This window comes from Pygocentrus nattereri, chromosome 19, assembly GCF_015220715.1.
Source record: "Pygocentrus nattereri isolate fPygNat1 chromosome 19, fPygNat1.pri, whole genome shotgun sequence".
In the NCBI taxonomy this organism is placed as follows: Eukaryota; Metazoa; Chordata; class Actinopteri; order Characiformes; family Serrasalmidae; genus Pygocentrus; species Pygocentrus nattereri.
Window position 1 is genome coordinate 28,629,646 of NC_051229.1, and position 27,672 is coordinate 28,657,317.

The 27,672-nt window shown below is 41.3% G+C and overlaps 1 protein-coding gene across 8 annotated transcripts in view; it reads right to left on the bottom strand.

Moving 5' to 3' along the window:
* LOC108414336 (sickle tail protein homolog) overlaps positions 1–27,672 on the bottom strand; it is a 131,304-nt gene that overhangs the window by 41,937 nt on the left and 61,695 nt on the right. For 6 of the 8 annotated variants that reach the window (XM_037531068.1, XM_037531069.1, XM_037531074.1 and 3 more), the window contains 3 exons: positions 7,965–8,157; positions 3,907–4,105; positions 451–544 (listed from right to left, as the gene is read on the bottom strand). In XM_037531068.1, coding sequence (XP_037386965.1) covers positions 451–544; positions 3,907–4,105; positions 7,965–8,157 — 486 coding nt within the window. Of the gene's footprint in view, positions 1–450; positions 545–3,906; positions 4,106–7,964; positions 8,158–21,852; positions 22,095–22,115; positions 22,226–27,672 lie in introns of those variants that run through there. The other 2 variants (XM_037531072.1, XM_037531071.1) reach the window with 2 other exon arrangements.

Below are 27,672 nucleotides of genomic sequence, written 5' to 3' on the forward strand. Positions count from 1 at the left end.
ACTTGCCCGGAGCGGTGGGCAGCCCAATCCATGGCGCCCGAGGAGCAGTTGGGGGTTAGGTGTCTTGCTCAAAGACACCTCAGACATGGACTGTCGGCTCTGGGGATCAAACCGGCTTTCTGGTCACAGGGCCAGTTCCCTAACCTCCAGCCCACGACTGCCCCAGTATTGTATTGTAAATTAATACATGTTCAATTGGTATTTAGAATATATAGTAATAACATCATACTAAGAATTCCTGGTCATGTGATGTCATAATTTATTTGTCCTTTCAAACAATTAAATAGGAAAACACAGATTTTATTTTACTGCTTTTTAGTAAAACTGAGATAAAGTAATTGGTGCCACATGTCAACACCGTGCAACAGAGGGCTAATGAAACAAGAGGCTATCGTAAAAATGTGTCATGAGATGTTATTTTTGTCCTACCCCCTCACACTCTCTACTCACCCGTGCGTCTCCGTTGTTGCTTCTGGAGGTGTGATTGAAGGCCTGGGCGGGGTCCTTGTGGTACAGCTTCAGGCAGGAGTGAGGTGTGATGTTTCTGTAAACACAAGACGAGCCGCAGGTCAGCGTGCGCAACATGAATCAGGAGAACGACGAAGTGTGGCGTTATTTATGGCTCCATTGTATATAAAACCGGTCTTGGTCAGGATTCCAGTGACTAGGTAAGTAATACTAGATAAAGTAAGCGACTAGATAGGATGAGCAAACTTCATTAAAAACTTCTGATAGCATGAATTATGAACACGCACAGAGATCTCGCTGTAAATACGTCAATGAAGCTCTAAATGTGAAACCCGCCAATTTGTCCGAATGCTTGAATGTTCACGCCTGTCAAATCGCACCAAAAATAACAGTTCTCATTTTGACAGACAGGTCGTGGGGCATGTTGACACAAGTTTGCTCCCCATAACTTTCTAACCTGATAAAGAGCCAAGCCCCGCTCCCTTGTTAAAACACACCCACCCACACACACACACACACACACACACACACTGGTGTGATGGATTGCTCTCCCTGAGCTTTCCTGTTGACTTGTTCATGAGCTGCAGGGGCCCGTATGGTGGAGGGTGTGTATCAGGGAAACACCCAGCAGTCTGCACGCAGTCACACACTCACTCACTCACACACACACACACACACACCCATCCCACAGCTAAATGAAGCTTTCAGGCAAATAGTCTAGACATGCTAATTTAGAGTGAAAGTTAGCAGAAACCAGTTAGCATTCAAGTTAGATCTGAACCATTTGTCACATCTTCCTCTCGGCCTTCTTTAATAAGGACATGTGAAGGACGTTTTTCTGAGTTTGACGTCATTTTAAAGCAGTTAAAAACACAAGCACTGCTCACTGCTGCTCATCTCACTCTGACTGGACTCAAATGATGTTTGCTGTCACGGTAACATTTACTCTAAGTGGTTCTCCACGCATGCACGTTATTTTAAATTGGATTGCTTGTAGTGAGTATGTAAGTAAAGATTTATCAGATTGTTGAGTAGAGAGAGAAAAAACACCCCAGTCTTAATCTGTAATCTGAATGTGTTCAATCAGATTGGCAAAAATCACAGCCAGTGTTCCCAATGATTCTGTCTGAAAACAGATCATGCTAACCTCTCCTCAACAAGCAGTCACTATTTTTAGCCACATTAGCTTGTTGGCTAACTGGCTCAACAAGGCTGAATGATTTTTACCTGTAACAAAGTAAGACAGACAGAACCTGCAATGTTTTGATTCTGACTCGAGTATGTGCACAAGGCTCTGCTAATCAGGCCTGGGGTTGTTTTTTTCAATGTAACTGCATTACTTACTTCATTGATTAGTGAGTGACGGGCCCAAATTAGCTCTATATTATCTTAGCTCACTCAAGCAGTTAAAAAGCTTCCGGCAATATTTTCACGTCTACCAAACAACTGAATGTACTGCGGGTTGCATGACTACAAACTTTGTGTGGGCCCATATGAACTTTACAGAAAAAGCTTAGAATCTTTTTCACAATTATATTTTAAGCATATTTTTTAACTTTGGCTCAATTATCTCCACAGTGTTAGTCACTGCAATGTCCCACTCACTGCATGACTCTGCCCTATCCTACAGGCTGGCTAATTTAGGAGTGTGAAGGCACGTGCTTTCTCTGAAACATGTGAAGCAGCCACCACACCTCTTCCAACATCACAGAGCAGCTGAACACACTTATATAACGCCCATGATTGGCCAGTGTGTTCATAGAGATCTCTGAGGACATTCATCTTGCAGTTTGCCATTATCATCCATTCAAGCCTTCAATCTAAAGCCTACTGGAATTTCAAAACTGCCATTGCTACAGCAGATACACTATATTGCCAAAAGTATTCAGTCATAGATCCAAATCATTGAATTCAGGTGTTCCAATCACTTCCATGGCCCCTAGGCCTGCAGACTGCTTCTACAGACATTAGTGAAAGAATGGGTCGCTCTCAGATCAGATCTTCAGATGAGCTCAAGCAGATCAGCGTAGAGAGCTTCATGGAATGGGTTTCCATGGCTGAGCAGCTGCATCCAAGCCTTACATCACTGAGCGCAACGCAAAGCACGGAATGCAGTGGTGTAAAGTGCCGCCACTGGACTCTAGAGCAGTGGAGAAGTGTTCTCTGGAGTGACCAATCATGCTTCTCCGTCTGGAAATCAAATGGACGTGGTATTATGGTATTGGGTTGTTTTCAGGAGTTGGGCTCGGCCCCTTAGTTCCAGTGAAAGGAACTCTTAAAGCTTCAGCACCAAGAGATTTTGGACAATTTCATGTTCCCAACTTTGTGGGAACAGTTTGGGGATGGCCCCTTCCTGTTCCAACATGACTGCACAAAGCAGGTCCATAAAGACACGGACGAGCAGGTTTGATGTGGAAGAACTTGACTGGCCTGCACAGAGTCCTGACCTCAACCTGACAGAACATCTACGGGATGAATTAGAGCGGAGACTGTGAGCCAGGCCTTCTCGTCCAACATCAGTGTCCGACCTCATAAATACACTTCTGGAAGAACGGTCAGAAATTCCCATAAACACACTCCTAACCCTTGTGGAAAGCCTTCCCAGAAGAGTCGAAGCTGTTATAGCTGCAAAGGGTGGGCCGACATCATATTAAACCCTATTGATTAAAAATGGGATGTTATTCAAGTTCATATGTGTGTGAAGGTAGACGGCAGATTACTTTTGGCTATATAGTATACATGATGCATTTGATGGTGTGTGTGTGTGTGTGGGGGGTGTTCAGCCCCTACCCTCCTGCATGTATTTTATAAAGCCATTCTTCAAGATCAGTTTCAGTGCTCTGAGCCTCATCTTACTAATACAGCTAGCAATAAAGCACTGTAATTTCTTTAAAAACATATTACAATGTGTAATGTGGTTATTTAGAACAACAACCTATACTAATATCGGTAGTAAGGTGCAGTAGTAACTTGCAATATCATTGTTTTGTTATTGTAAAAATAAGTTTATTTATTTATTTATTTATTTATTTAGTGAGGTTGTGTGGACTTTGAATACAACCCAAATTCCAAAAAAGTTGGGACGCTGTATAAAATGTCCATAAATGTAAATAAAAACAGACTGCAATAATTTGCAAATCTCTAGACCCATATTTTATTCACAACAGAACCTAGACCACATATCTGATGTTGAAAGTGAGACATTTTACCATTCCCTTAAAAATATTAACTCATTTAGAACTTGATGGGGGCAATGCATCTCAAAAAAGTTGGGACGGGGCAACAAAAGGCTGAAAAAGCATCATGATGCACATATGGTGATGTCATATCTTCGCCACATCACCCACCCCTACACATAGGTATGTTTGAAAAATAACTAAATGAAGCACGTTTGTTTGAAGCGTGAACAAAGCTTTAGGAGGTAAACAGGACACCCACCGGATGTCTGTGAGCTCGTAGTAGACGTTGCGTGCATGGTCTTTGATGTAGATGGCCACACTGGGAGACTCCAGCATCTTCAGGGTGAGCTGCTGGGGGAAGGCACTGACGAACAAAGCTCGGACTGTGTCCACAGTCGTGACTTCATTGGGCATGAGCATCTGCCTGGTCTCCTCTCCATACTGAAGGTATAAAACACCTGCACAGAGGTTCATATACATTATACATTAAACAGAGATACTGCAAATGTGAGTGAGTCATTCCTCACTTGTTCAAACCACAGAGAGGGCACAGTCTGAAGATGTCAGAGCACAGTCTGAAGATGAGTTTGTACAAAATACGGCAGATAACATCTGTTAAGGCCATAGGTTTTCCTATCAGTTGTGTTCTGTTGGCTAAAAGGCCCATACTGGCTCACTAGCCTAGTAACGGCAGGTCTTGCCTGGCCCTGCAGATTGCTGTAGATTGAGACTATATTTGTTGAGATGCGTTAGTAGCTCAGTTAGGACAGTTCCACAGAAACGAAGGAGATCTGTGGAAAACAGCATCAGTTTCAGACAAAAACTGAAAACACAATTGAAAGTTGTGGCTGTTTGTTTTGGTTTGTAAACAATGATAGTAAGAAGGCAGAGTAGGAGCTCTATCCACACATCACTACACCACTGGATGTAACCTTCATGTTTCAGATCTATACCATGTCATGTGGGGCACTTCGTATAAATGAGGTTTGTAAAGAATGTGGAATAAGCAACCGTTTGCCAAGTCAGTGAAATGTTTGGAGAGAAGTGGTTTTGAGCAGAGCATTTAACTCTGTAACAGCAACCAGATGAAGACGAGACTTCCACAGACTTATAGATGCCCAGATATGCTGATATATCATGAGTACTGAGTCACAGAGAGCCTGTAAACAACAGCCCATGCATACTAACTGCGTAAGCTGCATAAACGTAAGAAGCTGATTCGATCCCATCATGTAATATTTTATCATGTTACAAGGTTTAGTTCTAAATATTATCATACATATCAAGTATCAAGCTCAATGAGTCCTTTTTTCAGTCTGAGACTTAATAATGGCCAGGCTCATGTCTTACTGTGTAATTATCCATTTAAAGCCACATTTTATTCACAACAGTATCAGCTAAGTGGACGCTATGTGATGTGTGCAGAGCTGCCAGTCCATTAAAGAAACCTCAGCAGGATCTCAGCGGCTCAGCTTCAGCCACAAGTAAACCTCTGACATTTTAAAGCTAAATCACAGCTATTCCAAGCTTCCACTCCAAATGGGTAACATGTGTCAGTTGTGTACCGGTCAGCAGCCTGAAGACCACTAAAATAACACATTTGTGTGTTATGGGTAGAATACAAATAAGTGCCTTGCTCTGAAACATAATCATAGTTTTGGTGTATCTTAAAAACTATTGTGTACATAAGCTATATAGGCCTGTTCTTTCTGTAAGGAATACCTGCTCAAGGGAGGTCTTAATAAGGACATTAAGCTGCGGAAGAAAGCTGTAGCTGTGCTGCCCATATCACTGCAGCATGACCATCCTTGTGGAGAACTGTGACTTGTTTACATAGCAGGGGGTTCTCAACTCTCCCTTTTCACTTCCATTGCTCACTAGCAGCTCAACACAACATTTCACAAACAGAGAGCCAACAGTCTCTCAATTAATCTGACAATTAATCTAACTACATTAATGTAAATATGAGTCCATTTCCATCTAGTCAGGGGAATGGACATGAGGGGGCCTGCAGAAAGAGATAAGATAAGCTAACACCAGGTTGACATTGTTTACATTCTTAAAAATGGCAAAAAAAAATTCTTGTGAATGAGACGTGTGAGCATGAAAAACCTTTTGAAAAGGCTTTCACATAATGCAAAGGTTCTTGGCAAACCAAGATTTGTCCTGGTTTCACTTAGGAACCTTTAACCATAGGGCTTGCCATTAAATTAGGCATGAATTCCATTAGGACAGGCAGAGATTTGCTCATCATCATATCCAACAGTCATGAGTAGTCACGTTTACATAGACTAATAATCTGTTAATAATCCAACTAATAGCTCAATCAGAGTAGAATACGTCCACGTGTGCACTTCAGTTGAACTAGTCTAGTCCGATTGAGGCCATTCGGAATACCATTTCTATCCCATTGAAGGAGGTGGGTAATCCTGTAAACAATCCATTAAACAGAAGAATAATATCCGTGTGAATGTTTGTATCTGATTACATTCCCGGAACACACAAGTACATTCTGTGCATGTTTGTGGCATCATAGCTAAAGTTTATCATCATTTTAAAGCGATTAAAAACACAAGCGCACCACCTGAAAACTCTTCCCACTCTGACTGGACCTTAAGTGATGTTCGCTGTCATGGCAACATTTACTCTAAGAGGTTAGCCATAAGTCATTTTGTATCAGATTATTGTAGTGAGCATGTAAAAGCATGTTTTGTAGTGAGCATGTTTCATCAGATTGTTGAGTAGAGTGAGAATATAAACACCTCAGTCTGAATCTGTAATCAAATTTATTCATTCGGATTGGCAGAAACCTTTCCAGGTAAACACAGCCAGTGTAACTCACATAAACAGGTCATTGTTTTTGGTGCTGCCCATCTCATTAACAATGTCTCTAATAACCTGGGTCGTCTGTCGACGTGTGTCAAGTCCTCTGTGAGAAATCTTGGTGTGGTTTTTGACTCAGATCTCAGATTTGATAAACAAATCAACTCTGTGGTAAGGAGTAGTTTCTTCCAGCTCAGAAGCATTGCAAAGCTTAAGCCCTTTCTCTGTTTCTCTGACCTGGAGAAAGTTATTCATGCCTTCATTTCTTCCAGACTTGATTAGTGTAATTCGTTATATATAGGGATTAATCACTCTAATTAATCTAATCTAATTAATCTATTGCAACGTCTGCAACTAGTCCAGAGTTCTTAGTGCTAGTCAGTAACCTGGCAGCAGAAAAGAGACCACATTACTCCAGTGCTCGCTTCTCTACATTGGCTACCTGTCCAGCACAGAATACAGCTTAAAGTGCTGTTATTTGTTTTTAAGGCACTAAATAATCTTGACCCCTCTTATATCACAGACCTGCTAACACCCTCAACTTGTCAACGTTCTCTTAGATCATCTTCTCAGAACTTGCTGACTGTTCCCAGGACTCGGCTGAAATTTAAAGGTGATCGCGCATTTGCGGTTTATGCTCCGAGGCTTTGGAACAGTCTTCTGCCCGATATTCGCCAAGCCACTTCTATCTCTGTGTTTAAATCAGGTCTAAAAACATACTTTTACAAACTTGCATTTGAATAGCAGGAGATTGTAGTGATGTGAGGTGCTGCTAGTTTCTCTTTCTCTCGTTTTCTAAGCTCTTTTTATGTGTTACTTTCGTTACGTATTTTATTTGTTTTATTGTTCTTAACCCAGTGTGTCCTGGGGATTTATTTCTTTTATTTTATGTACAGCACTTTGGTCAACTCAGGTTGTGTTTAGAGTGCTTTATAAATAAATTCTTACTTACTTACATAAATGTCTTGGGAAGCAATCAACATAGATAAACTGCATTTTGTTGTTATTTTAAACATTGAGCATGGAGCAACCCTATGTATGGTGACGTTACATCTAGTTCATTATGCACAATGCCAAGCGTCAGCTGGAGTGGTGTAAAGCACACTGCCACTGGACTGGAGCGGTGTGGAAACGTTTACTGGACCAATGATTCATCCTTCACCATCACTGTAATGCTCCACTAGACAACTATATGCTTTCAACTTTGTGGCAGCAGTTTTGGGAAGGCCTTTCCTGTTCCAGCATGACGGAGCCCCTGTGCACAAAGCGAGCTCCATAAAAGATGTGGTTTGACAAGTTTGGTGTGGAGAAACTCCAGTGGCCTGAGACAAATTATTAGGTAACTACACAGCAAACGTTACAAACTGACTGAGCTGTTATTACGTTATACAAGATAGATAGAAGGTCTGTGAATGATAAGAGGTTAGAAGTGAAGATTTCTAATGATGTACTGGAGGTCAAAAGCTGTGTAAGCAGACAGGAGTGATATGTTACCTAATGACCGGTCCTTGGTGTGGTTGCTGGATTTGACCGCAGGGAGGCTGGCCCTGGTGCGGCTGCCCCTCGTGAAGGAGGCAGGGGCTTCCCCCTCAGACATGACCTCCAGAGACTCCAGAGAGGCCAGAGAGTGTTCCCCCTGCTCCACTACACCAGGCTGTTGGTTTCCACCATGAACAGGACCTCTAATCTAAAACACAAAACAATAAAAACTTTAGCTCACTAATTAAAATCTGCATTTTCAAGGTTTCAGTGATTAACTGTCAGGTTGCATGATAATAATTTGTATTTTAAATTCTTCCACTGCTTTCTTTTGCAGTGAGAAACCAGAGTCCATTTAGATCCTTTTACATTTTGGCCATACAATGGATATAACAATAAAAAAAAACTAAGAAACAAGCAACAATAAGTACAAAGAATAGACTTCTACACATTTAAATGCACCTTTAGTGTTTATTTGCTCTATATAACGTATTAGGAAAACCTTAAAAATGTGGCCTGTGTAAAAGTTATGGCACTTGAGGAGGGGTTCACCACTCTGTGAAAGACTGCACAATCAAAGAGTGCAACAATTCAAGAATAATGTTCTCAACGTAACAAAGAAGTTTTGCTTTTCATCATCTACAGTACTATCATTAAAAGACTGAGAGAATCTGGAGAAATCTCTGTATGCAAGGGACAAGACCCCAAACCAGTATTAGCTGGCCGTGATCTTTGGGCCCTCAGGCAGCACTGTATTAAACGCAGACATGATTCTGTAGTGGAAATCACTGCATGGGCTCAGGAACACTTCAGAAAACCACTGCCTGTGAAAACAGTTTGTTGCTGCATCCTTAAATGCTAAGTAAAACCCTTAAATGCAAAAGAAGAAACCACATATAAACAGGATGCAGAAATGCTGCCACCTTCTCTGGGCCCGGGTTCATTTAAGATGGACTGAGGCGGAATGGAAAAGTGTCCTGTGGTCCGACGAATCAACATCTGAAATTGTTTTTGGAAATCATGGACACTGTGTCCTCTGTTCAAAAGCCAGTATTCATGATGATTCACAACTTTTCTGGAAATGGGGTTGTAGACAGACAGAGAGACAGATAGAGAGAGACAGACAGACAGACAGACAGACAGACAGACAGACAGACAGACAGACAGATTTTATATACAGCCTTGGATAAGTGTCACTGCGGTGCTGTTCTTTGGTTGTCCTGACATTGACGAATGGGGTAAACATTATACTTCATTTTAAACTGATCAATAAATGTAGATACAAGGTAGGTGGTCAGTGAGTATCAGTGTACATTGAAGAAAACTCCATATGCTTTTGATTGCTCCAAATTCCATGTGGGAAAATACAATCCCACAGAAAGTCATCCGAGGAAACATGAGGAGACAGGGAAAGAGCAGAGAACCCAACATTCATTTCCTGCGCCTGATCCACAAGCACAAGAAAACGCAATGGCTGAAAAGCTTATTATACAAGAGATTTTTCCACTGACGATATTCTACTGTGCACTCTGCTGATCGTGTGGAAAGGTGGGCAATAAAATGGTAAAGTTCTGTTCACGTAGCCCAAAGTGCAGAGAACTGCCGGTTTGCGTTTTCCATTTCTTTCAATAGGACTAAATGACGTGAACAAAGCATTATGATTATATAATTACACAATTCGACACTTTTGCAACATATTAAAAACACTTGGGTGAACCAATAATGTTGCATGCTTCAACATAGGCCTGCATTGATTAGTTAGTCATTTGCATGATAATAACACATAATTTCAATTCTCAGACTCCTCCCTCTTACAATAAGAAACAGGGCCTGATTTACAGACACATTTATAGTATTTGTATCACAGTGATTTTGCCATTTTTGATATAACCTTTTAAATCCTTCCTTGTTTATTTTTTTTTCTTTCATTTTAATTGTCAGGCTTGTTTTACATTTACTTGCTCCATTAAAATCAGTGTTCTGATTACTCAAATATGAATTACAGATGACAGCCCTAAATGAAAGTAAATTGCCTGATATAAAATTTAAATATAGAACTTTATAGAAGAGGTTAGGAGAATGTAAGACAGATTACTGTTCTATTAACAATTATTATATATAAATATATATAAAGGCGAATAATGGCAAATTTCGCCGATTTCACAGAACATTTCTCCTTAATTAAATCGTGAAGATGTAAACACAGCAGGATCGTTTGTGTCTGTGAGAGCACTGTGAAGGTCAGGGAAAGCGTAGGGTTTTCATTTTATGTAAGTGTCCTGAACTCAGAAATTGGTGGGTCGTTGCCCCAGCACTTTAAAAGGAGGGTCAAATGCCCGCTCACCCCCGTGGTTCCGGCAGCCCTGTATCGTGCAAAGTTAATCCACAGGAAAGAGCAGTTTTCTTGAAGTGACTACATTCTTTTGGAGCTTTGTCATGACGAGCTGTCATGCTAATTACCATCATCCTGTCTGAACAATGTGGTACAGGTGTCCATGCAGGACGTGATCAAAACATGTTTAAGCAGTTTTTATGCAGCAGTGTTTTCTACTGGGCTTGAAAGGTCAGCCAACAAAGGCACAGCAGCAGCGATCAGTGTCGTTCGGCGGCGTTCAGCAGCCGGAGGGCGACTCCTTGTTTTATTACGCAGAATATACACAGCAACTGTCAACACGTCTTTAAGTCAATTACAGCTGAGCTTTGTCATCTGCTGCACACTAAAAAAGGAAAAAGCAAGTGATTTGTATCGTGGCAGTACAAATGATAAACATAGTTGCATGCTCACATTCAAACACCACATCTTAATGTGTTTTGGCCCAGGTCCTGAGCTGCTATCTCTGTGCAGCTGATTGGTATTCATTATGCGACCAAACCATGAATGCGCATCCCCATTATAATCATGTGGAAAAGGAAGGAAAGTGAGAGGCGATGTGAAGAAGATTCATCAGACGGAAAAACACGCATGAGCCCGGAGCCATCGCTGCACCGTTAACAGCCCAGAGGAGCCCAGGCACAACCCACACACACCCTGAGTCACAGTGTGTCTCATCGGAACACCATACGTACACACGGCCAAGTTTCAGCACCTTTGGTGGCCCCGTCCAGAGATTTACATACACTATATGGCTAAAAGTGTGTAGCACTGAAAGACAATTCAGAACTTGGTGAAGGACGTGTTCCAAGGATGTAAATGAGTCTTAGTTCTGCCCATGCACGCTGATTGGTTAAGAAACGTTCAAACCGTGCCGTTATTTCACCATAACATCACAGGTTTTTCATAAACACTGTATCTCTCCGCTGAGACGCCGTTGCCAAGCAACGACTCTGACAGCTGTAGGAGACGCTCAAGCCGTTTGAACGGTTTTACTTCTTACTTTGCCACAAATAGAAAACGGACACTGTTAAGATCACATCTGACCGACAGCCGATTTGACTCTGAAGACGAGATGACACTAAATTCCCAAACTGTCGTCACCACTGAGCAGCTTTTCAGTCGGCAGCAGAACAGCTGAACAACCTGGAATCAGCCAGAAATGAACCCAACACTGTAAAACATTAAAGGATAAGAATTCCATCATCCTGCTTACTTAAACAATCATACAAAAGTTCATTAGCAGAAAGTCTTTCCTCCAGAGAGTAAAGTCTGCATATTTCTCTCTCATGACGTAAAGTTATGTTCAACACGACGTGGGAAGCAACCTTTAATCTTCAGCTCTTAGACGTCTACAGTTACTGCTGTTGCCGCTATATTGTTAAAATTTTATTCCATTATAACATTAAATTATATGGCAGGTTGAGGAAAACATGCAAAACGAGGCTGTACATATGAAGTTTCAATCAAATTTCAAAAAAATATATCATAATGAAATGCCTACTCTATGTGGTATGGATTAAAAGTTCAGAATGTGCACTTTCATTAGAATTTCTCAGCTTAATTCAATCATGAGCAAGAAATAGGGCTGTTAAAATCAGGAAATTTTACCTGGCTTTTAATTGTCACATACATTGTCCATTTTATCAGCTCCACTTACCATATAGGGGCACTTTGTAGTTCTACAGTTACAGACTATAGTCCATCTGTTTCTCTGATGCTTTGTTACCCCTTTTACCCTGTTCTTCAGTAGTCAGGACTGCGGCCGTGCTTTTCCAGCTGGTAAAAATAGCCAGAAATTTACAACAACTGACCACCCAGGAGCAAAACTCAGCCTGCAAACTTGCAAGAAATCATGATTTGACATTTATTGCAATAAGTATCAATGTGGAACGATATGAATTTTGTTAGTGATAAAATTTTTGGCCATATTGCCCAGCTCTATGGCCAACACATGCCAGCTGTAGCAGCAGGACTGACAGATTAATTGCTTATTAATTGATTTAATCCAAGAGCTGCAATCATAATTACATCCTCGACTTCTCAGCACTGTTAATCCGTTTTATTTAGGGAAATATAACCTAACACGTGAGCTCACGTGAACTGCCAGGCACACAGCATTCAGAGCTCCAGCTCTTCTTGGTGGAAAAGAGGCCTTCTTTTATATCGTGATATTGGTCTGAAAAATCACAATTACATATTTTCCCAAAATCTATGTAGCAGTAATGTTGCCCCAGTTACAGAGTTACAGGCTTAACTAAACAGGGGAGAGGACGGGCCATCCAACTCACTCAGAGAGGGAAGTCAATTACGTGCTCTTGTACTCCTGACCACGTATGGCTGTGGCATCACTGGGGTTCGAACTAATGATCTCCTGACTATAAGACCAGCGCTTGGCTGCACCACTCAGGAGCCCAAACAGGTCTGATGACTCCTCAGGCTTAACTGGCCTCGTGTATATTGTTTACAGCGCAGATGCCATCATGAAGCTCAAATCCATGTAATAGATTCTGATCTATTCAGAAGGAGTCGCTGTTGGATTATGGAAGAATTTAAGTGCAGTAATCTTCATGCTTGGATTGCTAAACGTCTGGCCATGTTCATGGATGAGGACATGTTAAGTGTATGTAGATGATGGTGTGCATGATAGCGTGGAGGAGCACTGAGCTCGCAACCTTAAACAACCCCATTCATTCCTGTCTTACACAATCAGGACAATGAGCAGCGCCTCGTCCCCACAGCTCAAACCTCCAGTGGGATGTGGTCAGGAAATAACAACTAGTTACAGTCTGCCACACACACACACACACACACACACACACACACACACACACACACACACACACACACACACAGAATCACACTACTCTCTTTTTCAGGGTTTTCCTTTGACCTATAAGGACCATTCTACCAAAGTAGCTCAAACTGTGGTCCTACAGTAATAAATAATAATAAAAAAAGATGTAAAATATTTAAAAGAACTATGTTGTGATCTACTTAAACCCAAGGCATTTATTGAGACAGTAATACGATAAATAAACCATTGGGGCTTTATAAACCAAAATAATTTGGTTTATACATAATGTAAATGTTATAAATTTATACATAATATAAATGTATACATAATTGCCACACACACACACACATTATGTGTATATATATATATATATATATATATATATATATAATGTGTGTGTGTGTAAATATATATGTATCACAAAAGTGAGTGCACCCCTCACATTTCTGCAAATTTTTTATCTTTTCATGGGACACCGCTATAGAAATTTACTGTCCTCTGAAAAGAACAACACACAGACTTTAATGTCTAAATAGCTGGCAGCACAAGTGAGTCCACCTCACAGTGAACGTGTCCAGATTGTGCTCAAAGTGTCCATATTTTGTGTGACCACCATTATTATCCAGCACTGCCTGAATCTTCTTGGGCATGGAATTCACCAGAGCTGCACAGGTTGCTACTGGAGTCCTCTTCCACTCCTCCATGATGACGTCACAGAGCTGGTGGATATTAGACACCATACCCTCCTCCTTCCGCTTGAGGACACCCCACAGGCGCTGAATTGGGTTTAGGTCTGGAGACATACTTAGCCAGTCCATCACCTTTACCTTCAGCAAGGTAGTGGTCATCTTGGAGGTGTGTTTGGAGTCATTATCTAGTAGGAAAACTTTTTTTGCTCTGCTTCAGAACGTCACAGTACATGTTGGAATTCATGTTTCCCTCAAAGAACCGAAGCTCCCAGTGCCGGCAGTTCGCGTTCACTGATTTGGTTATCTCTTTCAGATCGTCATCTTTGAGAACTTCCAATGTTTTTTTCAAATTTGCAACACAGTTCAGTCCATGAGATGTTTCAGATGTTGAGTTCTTGAGAAGTTTCAGGGGGATTTAAAGTGAATCAGTTTATTGATTCGGATTTCTTTACAGTGGTGGTGATAGTAACCAGGCGTGGCCATGACTGTAACACAAATATGACTTCATATATAAATTTTGGGAATGGCAAAATAGAGGTACATCAGAAAAAACATCTCTTTGGGTATTATTTTGCCTTACAATGTCAAAAATGCCCAACCATTTCATGTAATAACACATGAAATGACATTTTGGAGACGTCTTCAGACGTCTGGTTCCCATCACCGCCACTGTGAACAACTGAATAAAATTCATCTCCCGTCAAACCACTTAAAATTACTCTGTTTACATCTTAATGATTTAATTATTCAAAACATTCTGAAAATCTGTAAAAAATCCTTCAGATGGCCTTTTACAAAGGCCAATACTGACAATACATGTAGCACTAACGTAAGACGTCACATCACCCATCATGTTTCAAAGCTAACTTGTGTTCACATGTAGGAATAAGGAAGTCTTGCTATGGTTTGCATGAAATAAATCCATGAATGAACCATTTCTGGTGGTAAATGAATCGATACTGACCATCAATTTGGCCAAAATCTTTGAAGTCAGCACAGAAATCTGCAATTTCCATCCTTAATATGATGTATTTCCAAGGGAAACAGGCTACTCAGGTGGGAAGTAATTATGGGTGTGACATAATTTTGTTCTTCAGGATTTGATTGGAGTGTAAAAAAGCATTCCAAACATTCCAAAGCAATTAAAGTCAGACTCTAATGGTCAGCAGATTGTGCTTAAAGTGTTTTGACTTTAACCATGTCATATTATTGATTCACCAATATTATATTGCCCAGCAAATCACAATCATAATGTACAACAACATAATCACAATACTGGTATTTTGCCAGTAATAGCTGTAGCGCTCTCCACTGTGAAACAGAGGAATGTGTTCGATGACAAGGCAGACAGAGTTCAGCCCATTCTTTAAAGCCACAATCAGATCTTTCACAGCAACAAAGTAGCAGCCCCAGTGCTAAACCCCCTGAAAACACTGAAGTAGACCCCACAAACGAACACACAAACCTCTGGATGTAAGAACTGGCGACAGAAAGCACCACATTTAACAGTCTAAGATGAAGTGTTTATGTCTGCATAACACATAAACAACAGAATTAAAAACCCTGACTATGTCCTTTCACAATACAGAGGAGTGACAGCTGTGTTCATAAAACAGGGCGTTTAAATGTTTACTTTTTGGGGGAATCCGCAAGAGCATGTCACAAACAAACCGAACTAGCTTCACAAGTCTACCACACCAATAGTGCTGGGTGGTAACAAATACATGACAATATCAACTCACCTAATCTCTGCCTAAATCACACAGTTTATAACCACAGACAATCATTTTGATGTGTCTCCCTGTATTTAGAAAAAAAAAAACCTGTTCAGCAACCGCCCATCGACTTCTATTATGCATTTTTTGAGTCAATAGGTTGGAATGTGTGCGTTGGGATGATTGTCTGTATGATTGACTGTCGGTAACCAGCCGTACAGTGCAGACAAAGCAGATAGAGATCAGGTTGAAAAATGCTGTCTTTATGTATGTCTTTAATAATGCTAATGATCCTTTGCTTCCTGAGGGCTGCTACTCTAAAAGAATAAAAGAATCTCTCACAAAACTGATACAGCTTGTTGGAACTGGACTGTTTTGTTCTGGGAAACTTACTCATCACTGTAAAATTCTTACTGTAAAATTACAGTACATTTCAGGGTGCTAGTTTCATTATTTCCATGGTAATTTGCTGTACCATATTAAGAGTAAATGAATAAAAACTGTATACTTTGACATCAACTGAACCACAAGATTACCGTGATGTAGCTGAAATGAGATAGAATTAAAATACAGTAATCTCCTTTTTTACATATCAACTGTAAAAAGAATGCTCAATGACTGGATATGGGGAAAAATTTTACCAAGCCAATTGCAATAAACTTTTAAAAGTAAAAATGTAAACTAAAATATATCAATGAAAATATTTATTCACCCTGTTCTGCACTGTATAAGCATAAAATAGAGGAAGAAAGCAAAGCATGTAAATGTAAAATGCAAATATTCATTTCAGTTTAGCTTAAAAATTTGCACAAAACGTCCAAAAGCTCCTGGTTACTTCTCTATGGCCATATCCCATTATTCTAGGCCGTATAGCTCAACAATAATTTTAGTACTTTGCTGTATCATTAAAGAAAATGTCTTAAGATGAGTTGATTTTACAATAAAACAATGAATACAGTATTTCACTGTGAAAAATTAGGGTCAAACACTGTGAACTCCTCGTCATCAAAACACAATCACGTTTACAGAAAAAAAACTTTGTTTTGATGTATTTAGAAACAATTTAAAGAATCCAGAAGATGACCTGCATTCCACATAAAGGAATAATCCAGCACTTTTAACCTGATCTCTGTCTATTGCACATGTAACACAGAGACGACGATGACCACAGGCAATCTTCTTGTACCAAACTCATTAAACACATTCATAATAACTGCTCATTAGCTTCCAGAATAAACATATTTAACTAAGTTGTGTCATTTGTTTCTAGTAGAGCTAAAAATCAGTGCTATTTTTGACATGAATGCTGTTATACTGGCTTTCAAAGGCCAACATCCTACTTTTTTCTTCTATTTTAAGGTCCAGTTGCAACGTTTGTGAGTTTATGTATTAAGAACAGTCACAATTCATGTTTACATAACCATTTGACCAAACTCTCCTAATCGCTTAGAATTAGTTTGCTTTTGCTCTATACATACAGAAGTGTGAGCCAGTAAAACGTTTAGAGCCAGCTGACTGACAAGCCGCCAGGGATGTTCCACCACAGTACTAAACCCCCAAACCTCCTCCATCACCCACTGGAGAGAGAGATGCAGCTATTATCATTTCAGCGTGTCGCCCTGGACTTGCAGTAGCTAATTAACATGGCTTGTGCAGCCGTGTGCTGGAAGCTGTCTGAGGGAGCTGGTTAGCCCTGCCTGAGCTATTTAGAGGGAGAGGAAAGAGTCTGGGTTTGTTTGTGTGTGTGTGTGTGTGTGTGTGTGTGTGTGTGTGTGCGTGTGTGTGTGCGCGTGTGCGTGCGTGTGCGCGTGTGCGTGCGTGTGCGCGTGTGCGTGCGTGTGTGCGTGTGCTAGGGTCCTGACTTTACTAAATAAAAAAAATCATTGTTTAAAATATTTAAAGGGTAAAACCATCAGAATTTGACATAGACTGGTTGTGCCACCTGACTTTTCAGATTATTTAATAATAATAATAAAGACTCATCGCAAGTTATCACAAATGTTTGATTGCAGTTGTTACTGCAAAGAGTGGCACAACCAGTTATTAGGCTTGGGTAGACAACTGCTTTTCACATGGGTGATATAGATTGTAAAATAATTTTTATCTTCAATAAATGAATCATTTAGAAGCTGCATTTATATTTTTTTCTTGTTGTCTTTATCCCCTATTAAAATAACTTGAATGATCCAAAACATTTAAATGTGACAAATTGGCAACCATAGAAGAAATTGGGTCAGGAGCAAATACTCTTTCACAGTCCTTTATATGATGTATGGTACACAGTGGTGGACAGAAATGGAGTAAATGTAATTAGTTACTGTACTTATGTAGTTTTTTTCCTGTATCTGTACTTCACTGATGTATTTCCATTTGGGCGATGCTTTACTTTCACTCCACTACATTTCAAACCAAATATCTGCCGTTCCTTTCGGTTTATGTGTGCGTAAAAACAAAAGAAGTGTGAAGTGAGAACACCAGGCTCAAATTCAACATAGTAAAGGAGCTCATCTGTGATCCTGAGTTTAAATCCAGTTTTTATTCAACTTAAACTTGGAACTAAGTTGTAAATAAATCTGAAACTGAAACTTTGCTTGTGTGTAAAAAGTGATTTCAGAGCCACTCGGTTCTCCCTGATGGAACTGTTTACCTTCAGTGTTTTGTGCTTATGATCATTTTAATAGATGTCAGCGTCACTAATTAATGACGTTCTATTAAAAGACTGGTTTACCAAGAGAGACGCTGGAAGATTTTCACCTGAAATTAGTTCATGAAGCCAGTCTGGTTATAAAAATTATAACAGGACATCAGAGCCAGAATTACTCTTTTAGTACTTTTACTTTATACTTAAGTACATTTGAAGGTAAATACTTTAGTACTTTTACTCAAGTGGAGGTCTAAAGGGAGGAACTTCTACTTTTACTGGAGGAATATTTTACCTCGGGGGTCTCGACTTTAACTCAAGTACAGGATTTGCGTCCTCCACTGATGGCACATCATTATTATTACATAGCTACTTACATATATATAATATAGATGATGCTGACAATGTAAAAAAAGATAGTGAAACAAGTGTGGGTGTGTGTGGGTGTGTGGATTACAGCTTTAAGGCAATATTTCATCCAAAGTGCAGATGCAATGCCTTTGAGGTTACTGAGGCGGTTTCTGTGCTGAATTACAGTCTCTCACAATAAGGCAATAAAACTTGTCAAGGAAATAACATCCAAAAAAAAAAACCACAAAACTGACACCTATATATTATGTGGCCCTAACATTATTGCCTATCAGTGTACCCAGACATCAAAATCTGTTACGGCTCCAACATGCTGAAATATTTCCTCATCTAAATGCGGTGTGCCAAGAAAGTCTGTGATTATGAAACACTGTGGTATTGTGTCACTGTGACATCAAGAGTTTACCTGCATAATACGTACAAGTCTTGTCTAATCCAAAATAATGCTCTCATCATTATCTTTCCCAGCCAGCTGTGGGCAGAGACTGAAGGAAGAGAGAGCCGGAGACTCCTAGAGGTGGAAGGTGCTAACGGTGCTAGATACTATCTCTGTGCAGGTGCTGGCGCAGTATGGGTTACCCCGCCGCTCATGCGTTACGACACACCACAGAATAATAGCCTTGATTGTCTTAGCCAGGCTAAACTTCACATCAAACCCTGCCGAGATTTATAACGCATGACAGATGGTTCAGTTCACTGCATGCATAAATGTCCTCGCCTGTAGCGCCTAATGAAACAAAGGACTGGGCAACAGGTCCTACAACCTGAAACCACCTTCTATGCAGGAGAGCCACATGAGGGAAACTGGGTAAACTAGCACTTTTCAAATATCAAGTCAACAATTAGCAGCTGCACTTCACCTTACCTGAAAGAACCTCTACAGGGCTTTACAGTCTGAGTAACTACGCTCTTAAAAAAAAGACGGTTCTTCGGGAGCTTTTATTAAAGATAATGGCTCTATGTAGAACCATGAAGAAAAAAAATTTAACCATTTGGTTCTCTGCATGGTGAAATGGTTCTTCAGATCGACTGCATGTATTGTATATGGTTCTATACCGAACCTCTTTGAAAAGGGTTCTATATAGAAACATCCTACATAGATAACTATCTAAAAAGTTCTATATCAAGCCACATTCACAGGGGCAGTCGTGGGCTGGAGGTCAGGGAACCGGCCCTGTGAATGGAAGGTCGCCGGTTCGATCCCCAGAGCCGACAGAGCATGACTGAGGTGTCCTTGAGCAAGACACCTAACCCCCAACTGCTCCCCGGGCGCTGCGGATTGGGCTGCCCACCGCTCCGGGCAAGTGTGCTCACTGCCCCCTAGTGTGTGTGTGCTCACTAGAGTGTATGTGGTGTTTCACTTCACGGACGGGTTAAATGCGGAGGTGAAATTTCCCCGTTGTGGGACTAATAAGGGTCACTTAATTCATTCTTTGTCAACCTGAAGAACCCCCCTTACCATGCAAAGAACCATTTACACACACAACTTGTTCTTTGAGTGTTCAGGACAACTGTCTTACTAATGAACCCTTGAAGAAGTGTGTAGTAGTAGTCGCATGTACTTGGCCTCACCAACATGGCTTATCATTCAGACACTCATTATTATAAGAATGTAAAGGCATCGCAAAGTTAGAAGAATATGTAGACCACAAACGCTAAAACATCGCTTAAAACAACTCCAAGCAAGCGAACATCGATTGGCATTAAGCTAATCAGATCATGGTAATTGGTTGCTACTGGCTTTCACTCATCATTTGGCGACGTGTAATATGTTTGGTCAGGCGAGTGCTTTAAAAGAAAAGCAGCGGGTATCTGGGCAGCAGTTTGTACGGTTCGCTGCACTCTCTAATCGCGGGGAGAGGAATGGCCAGAAGACCGTGGCTCATCTGTGCTGGGCTAATGCCAGACCTTTGAAAAGCTCAGGCAGGCTAGAATAAATCATGCCTCCCCAGCCACGTCCCGCTGGCTCTGAAGAATATTGGAAAATATGTGGGGCTGCACTCCCACGGGACGGGTGGGCACTAATATCGCTCAGAGCTCCCTGTAAGCAATTGCACATGAGAAAATGGACTGGCACCATGGGGTCTAAGGGAGTGGGACGGGAGGGGAGGGGAGGGTAGTGGGGGGGGGCTGATATTCTTGTCGATTACGCCACTGTGTCTTGGCAGGAGGCCTACATTTTGAGAAAACCTCCTCACTCTTCACAAAGTTGAAGATTGGCCTACCAAAAATGATGATCAGAACTCCTCACCCGTTTCTCTCCTAGAAAAAAACAGCAGAGACCAGAACAGGTCCTTGACATAAACCAGCAGTGCCCAGCATAAACCAGCACAAACCCCAGACCCAGCACTGCCCAGCATAAAACCCAAACCCAACACTGACCAGCATAAACCAGCATAAAACCTAAACCCAGCACTGCCCAGCATAAACCAGCACAAACCCCAAAAACCAGCACTGCCCAGCATAAAACCCAAACCCAAAACTGATCAGCATAATCCAGCACAAACCCCAAACCCAGCACTGCCCAGCATAAACCAGCATAAAACCCAAACCCAACACTGACCAGCATAAACCAGCATAAAACCTAAACCCAGCACTGCCCAGCATAAACCAGCACAAACCCCAAAAACCAGCACTGCCCAGCATAAAACCCAAACCCAACACTGATCAGCATAAACCAGCATAAAACCCAAACCCAGCACTGACCAGCATAAACCAGCACAAACCCCAAACCCAACACTGACCAGTATAGATCAGTATGGGTTAGCAATGGCATGCATAAAGCAGCATGGACTGGCACTAACTCAGTCCTGACCAGCATAAACCAATATGCACTAGCACCGGCTTGCATGAAGCTGCATGGACGAACACTAAACCAGCACAGACCAGTCCAACTACATGGATCAGCACAATCCAGCATGGACCAGCACTAAACGAGTTTGTGCCATTCGTGTTTAGCTATACTGGCCGTTTTTAACTACTGAAGTCTCGTAATTGCATTTTTTCGTGAACATCTCCTTTGAAAAGCTGTAGTCTGAACAGAAACCACAGAAAAGTCTTCACTGAGCTCCAAACTCTGAGCGTAAAGAGTGATGAGGGAGACCACAGCTGCGGTCAGTACAGTAGGTCACGTCTGCTGATATCGATAACAGAAGCTAAAGTGCAGCGTTTCGCAGGAAACCGATCACAGGCGGTGGAGATAAGATAGCAGATTAAAGTGGAAGTTCAGCAACACGAGGTTATTGATAATAAACAAGCTCCTCTCCATCAGCCCAGTGAACGCTAACGCTGATACACATGCGCGATAAATGCTTCACTCACCATCAGTCTACTCGGTCAACCTTCGCGTCAAAGTTTATGCAACTTATTCACCGGCCAGCCTCGGTCCGAGCTCAGAGACGGGGTCCTCGACCGCTGTAAACCCGAGCAAACCCGCGGAGAGAGGGCTAAAGCGGCCACGGTGAAGCTGAGCTCCACGCATTAGACTCGCCCTCACACACTCTCCCCAACTTCCTCCCCGCGCCGCGTCCTGCCGGCGGGGCTGAGGGACGTTTTTAAAAGGCTAGGAAAGAGCTGACCAGTACCTGAGCGCGAGACCTGCGGCTCTACTCCCAGATCATTCCGGACCGTGTCTGCGCTGTTCGGACAGATTCTCTTGCAAACGGAGCCCGTGACGTCACGCGCCTCCGTCCACTGAGCCGAAACGCCCAGGTTTAAAAAAAAAAAAAACAACCACTCACCTGTAAAACCTGCTCAGTCTCGCGCTCGGTCTCGCGCTCACTCCTGCTTACGAGACACGCGTTTATACGTCAGAGCAGAAGAGGACCTGGCAAAAGTAAACTCGGATAACAGAGAAGCACAAAAATTGGAAAAAAGAAAGTGCGGAGCTACGGAGCCCTGCTGGTGACATCCTGTATAAATAAAAATAATGCGTGGCCACGACTTCCTAAGGCACGGGAATGAGATGATTAAGTAGTGGCCGCGACTAAGTGTAGCGTGGGAACGAGATCCTAATGCGTGGCCACGCCTTAGTAGACCGTGATCTCGTACCCACGCCTTACTAGGTCGTGGCCATGACTTAATCATCTCATTCCCATGCCTCACTAAGTCGTGGCCACAACTTAATCATCTCATTCCCATGCCTTACTAAGTCGCGGCCACGACTTAATCGTTTCATTCCCGTGCCTTACTAAGTCATGGCCACGACTTAATCATCTCATTCCCATGCCTTACTAAGTCATGGCCACAACTTAATCATCTCATTCCCACGCCTTACTAGGTCATGGCCACAACTTAATCATCTCATTCCCATGCCTCACTAAGTCGTGGCTATGCATTATTTTTATTTATACCTTGGTTAAAAAAGAAGCTAACGACATTGCGCTCCCTCACAGACGTTTTGCATTGTGATGCAGTGGTATGCATTCCAAGAGGCCCTGATGATGACATCCTGTATAAATACAAATAACATGTGGCCACGCCTTAATAAAATGTGGGAACAAGATCCTAATGTGTGGCCATGAGTTAGTAAGATGTAAGAATGAGATGATTAAGTTGTGGTCACGACTTAGTAAAGCATGGGAATGAGATGATTAAGTTTGTGGCCAGAACTTAGTAAGGCATGGGAATGACATGATTAAGTTGTGGCCTTGATTTTATAAGGCGTGGGAAACGAGATCGTTCCCATGCTTTACTAAGCTGTAGCCACGACTAAATCATCTCATTCCCACATTTTACTAAGTCGTGGCCACGCATTATTTTTATTTATACAGGATGTCACCAGTGGGGCTCTAAAGCATCGGCCTACAAAAGCAAGAAGCAGCTTGAATTTTTATGTTGATCTAGCATTAAAATATGCAAAAAAGACGCAGCGTCGCTTCTCAAAATCAATCGATCAATTATTGAGGTCGGCTGTCCTACAGTAACAGCTACATTTACAGAGACTGCAGAGAACAACTGCTGAATAAACTCACAGACTGGCGTCGGGCGCCTCTGTTTTTTTTAACCATGGCCCCATGTTTAAGGGGATTGATCAACAGGCTTAGACAGAGGTGGATGGATTACGGTGCTAACAGGTCAATATTTTTAATAAACGGCTCCCATGAAGGGTCGGACATTGTTGGGAGGCCCACTCCATCATTTACATTTACATTTATGGCATTTGGCTGACGCTCTTATCCAGAGCGACTTACCATTTGATAATTTTACACCAGTAGGCGGAGGTTGTGTTAGAAAGCTCTTGTTGGTATAGTGTAGGGTGCTTACCCAGGTGGATTTCCTGGTCTTCCAGTGTTTAAAGCTCACTTTCTTGGCTACAGTGAGAGCCGTTAGGATGGGGGTGGTGTGATGGTTGTGGGGGTTAAAAATGGTGCAGTCACCCGGCAAACAAAGCAGAGGGGCAGCGTTAATATCTTAAGTACATTGAACGTGAACTAGCCAAACCGCTGACATCTGATTGTTTTAAACTTTTCATTTAGATTGTTTCTTATTGTTTCTCTCTGATTTAGAATAGCAGAACAAAAAGTGTTGTTACTTAATAGTGCAATAGTGCTCCCTCCTCTGGCGAGAGCCTGTCATTACACTGAGATTTAATGTTGATTGTGTTAAAACACAACAGGCCTCACCTGTAATGATGTACATTCTTGAAATAAGTGTAATGAAAAGGCTTAGTTAGGAAAATGGTTCTGGTGAGAACCACTTGCATGACTCTTTATACCATGACAGTGTTCTTTAGATTCACGGAGAGTGTGCTGTAGACGGTTCTATGTAGAACCGTTTAAACAGGGATCTATAGTAGAGCACCCAAGTACTCTATAGTAGAGTATATATAGAGTACCCAAAAGGGTTCTTCTATTGTTACAAGTTTGACAACGTAACAGTAGAAGAACCCATTTTTCGTGCTATATAGAACCATCTACAGCACGTTCTCCATCGATCTGAAGAAACTTGTAAGGAGCTGTAATCATGCCCTTCACGTTTGTAGCACCATCTTTTTTAAGAGCGACAGCAGAAATCTGATGTTAGCTGTATTTAAAGGGGAAACTCACCCAAAATTTCTGCACAACGACGTGGTTAAGATGTAAGGGAAGTCGTTCAGAGTGGTTTGGTGTGAAATGCTTTATCCTAGAGAAACTGTTCACAGCGGTGGTGATAGGAACCAGACGTCCACCCCTGGAAGCTCCCTGACAGACATCTTTGACCAACATCAACATTACAGATAAAAACTCTGAAGACGTATAGTTTGTCTGGACATTGTGGGTAGTAAACACAATGTCTATATTTGCACTGAAGACATCACAACCCCTGGTTCCTATCAACACAACTGGGAAGAAATTAGAGTTTGTAAGTTTCTCTACATTGAACCACTTCACACCAAACCACGCAATGACTTTGGTTACATGTCAGCGACTGAACTGTGCAGATTAAAAACAATGGGTGGATTTCCGCTTTAATGCATGCCAAGTTCAACAGAACTCTGAAATGTTTCCAGCGAATTTTAGGTAATTATGTATGCTCTGAAAGAAATGCAAATTTTTATTGCATTTATTTATTTATTTATTTTGTAAAAATTCCCTCAAATTAACAGAAAATTGAGTTTTATGATCATGCATATCACCATACGCTCACAATTTACTGCTGAAAGCCAAAAATCTCCGAAGCTCTTTGTGTTATTTTCTAAAAGTGATGTTTCCAGAGCAGATCACTGAAGAGACACCGTCTGTTTATAGTTTAGAGCCCAGATTTGGGGAAAAACGGGTCGACTTTCAGTAGAAAAACAAACTGAGTTCAGCTTCTTTTATTATAAGGGTTTAAAATGACATCACCGTCTATTAGACTGGAGAGAAGAGCTACAGCCTCATACGACGCCCAGCTTCTGAATGGAGCTTATGGAATATGAACGTTATGGAGAACATGACGAAGTGCATTTTGGAACCACTGGTGGTTTAAGAGGCTACCATCAATAACCAAAACAGAATCTTTTACATATGAGTTGAACGCACGGCCACAGACACACATTCAGAAACACAAAAGAACTGAAATGAGTTTTGTATTGGTTGCAATGAAACAACCAATTCCGAGCATGTCTACCACTCAAGGTTATCCAAGCAAGGAGGAAGCACTGGAAATGTCAAGTGGAAATGAACAGCCATAAAAATGTAATTTCCAGCAGTCCATCAGGAGGAAACCATTAATGCTGCATCAAGGCACACAATAGCACCACAAGAGCACGTGAAAGCCATTAATCAAGCATTAGCTCTTTTAGGAAGAACCGTTAATGTAAACGTATTGCTTCATTCACTCCAGTCAATGTGCAGCAGCTCCAGTGGAATAAAGGAGGTTCTTAGTACATCCAGCGTCAACCAGCATAAGGAGTTTGTTTGGGTCTATTCTTCTCTTTTTAGATCATTTTTGTCAGTGGTGGACAGTAACTTAAGTAAATGTAATTCATTTCTGTACTAAAGTAGTTTTTTTGTTTATCTGTACTGAAGTTTTTCCAAGATTTTTTGCTTTCACTCCGCTACATTTTGTCAAATCTGTCATTTCTTTTGGCTTATGTGGATAAAAACTTAACATATCAAAAACGAAAGAAGCACAAAGCCAGAGCACCAATCAGGGCCCAGCGGTCACTTTGTTTAGAGCTGGTTTTGACCTGTTGGTCATACCGACCCAGTGCAGCACACGGTTCAACGTCAGCGCAGCAGCGTAAAACTTTGGGAGAGTCTGTTCAACATAAATGATGAACTAACCTAACTTTGTGTAAATAGAGCACAATATAGAAATATGTCCACATATGCAGTCGAGACTGACGCAGCTTTTTTCTGAATTTCTACAAACACCATTTCATTTTATAGTAAATTAGTTTGGGCTGGTTTATGTTTATGAACAGAGGCCTACAGATCAACATAGTAAAGGAGCTCATCTGTGATCCTGAGTTTAAAGCCAGTTTTTATTCAACTTAAACTTGGAACTAAGTTGTAAATAAATCTGAAACTGAAACTTTGCTTGTGTGTAAAAAATGATTTCAGAGCCACTTGGTTCTCCCTGATGGAAACTGTTTACCTTCAGTGTTTTGAGCTTTTGATCATTTTAATAGACGTCAGCGTCACTAATTAATGACATTCTATTAAAAGACTGGTTTACCAAGAGAGACGCTGGAGGACTTTCACCTGAAATGAGTTCATGAAGCCAGTCTGGTTATAAAAATGATAACCGGACATCAGAGCCAGAATTACTCTTTTTGTACTTTTACTTTATACTTAAGCAGATTTGAAGACAAATACTGTACTTTTGACTTTTGTAACTTTAAGTTACTACATTCTTTAAAACAGATGGTTCTTCAAGGGTTCTTTAGTAAAGACAATGGTTTTTATAGGACCATGGACACTCAAAGGATAATTTGTGTGGTGAAATGGTTCTTCAGGTTGACATAGAATGTGTTCTATATAGAACCTTTTTTACAAGCTTGACATTGTAACAACAGAATCAATAGAACTATTTTCAAAAGGGTCTATGTACAGTAGACCCATCTACAGCACATTCTCCATCAACCTGAAGAACCCATTCACAATGCAAAGAACCATTAAATAATGCAAAGGGTTCTTTGTGTGTTCATGGTTGATGAACAGTCCACCAACCAAAAATATCCAGCCAACAGCATCCTATGGGCAGCGTCCTGTGGGTAGTGACCTGTGGGCAGCGTGCTGTGGGTAGCGTCCTGTGGGCAGCGTCCTGTGACCACTGATGAAGGACTAGAGAATGACCAACACAAACTGTACAGCAGCAGATGAGCTGTCGTCTCTGACTTTACATCTACAGGGTGGACTGACAAGGTAGGAGTGTCTAATAGAGTGGACAGTGAGTGGACACAGTGTTTAAAAACTCTAGCAGCACTGCTGTGTCTGATCCACTTGTAACAGCACAACACACACTAACACACCACCACCACGTCAGTATTACTGCAGTGCTGAGAATGATCCTCCACCCAAACAGTACCTGCTCTGTGAGGGTCCATAGGGGTCCTGACCACTAAAGAACAGGGTAACAAAGTATCAGAGAAACAGATGGACTACTGTATATATTCAAAGCACTTTTCTTGCGTAAAATGATCCTTGAATATTAAATTGAAAAACATATTTTTTT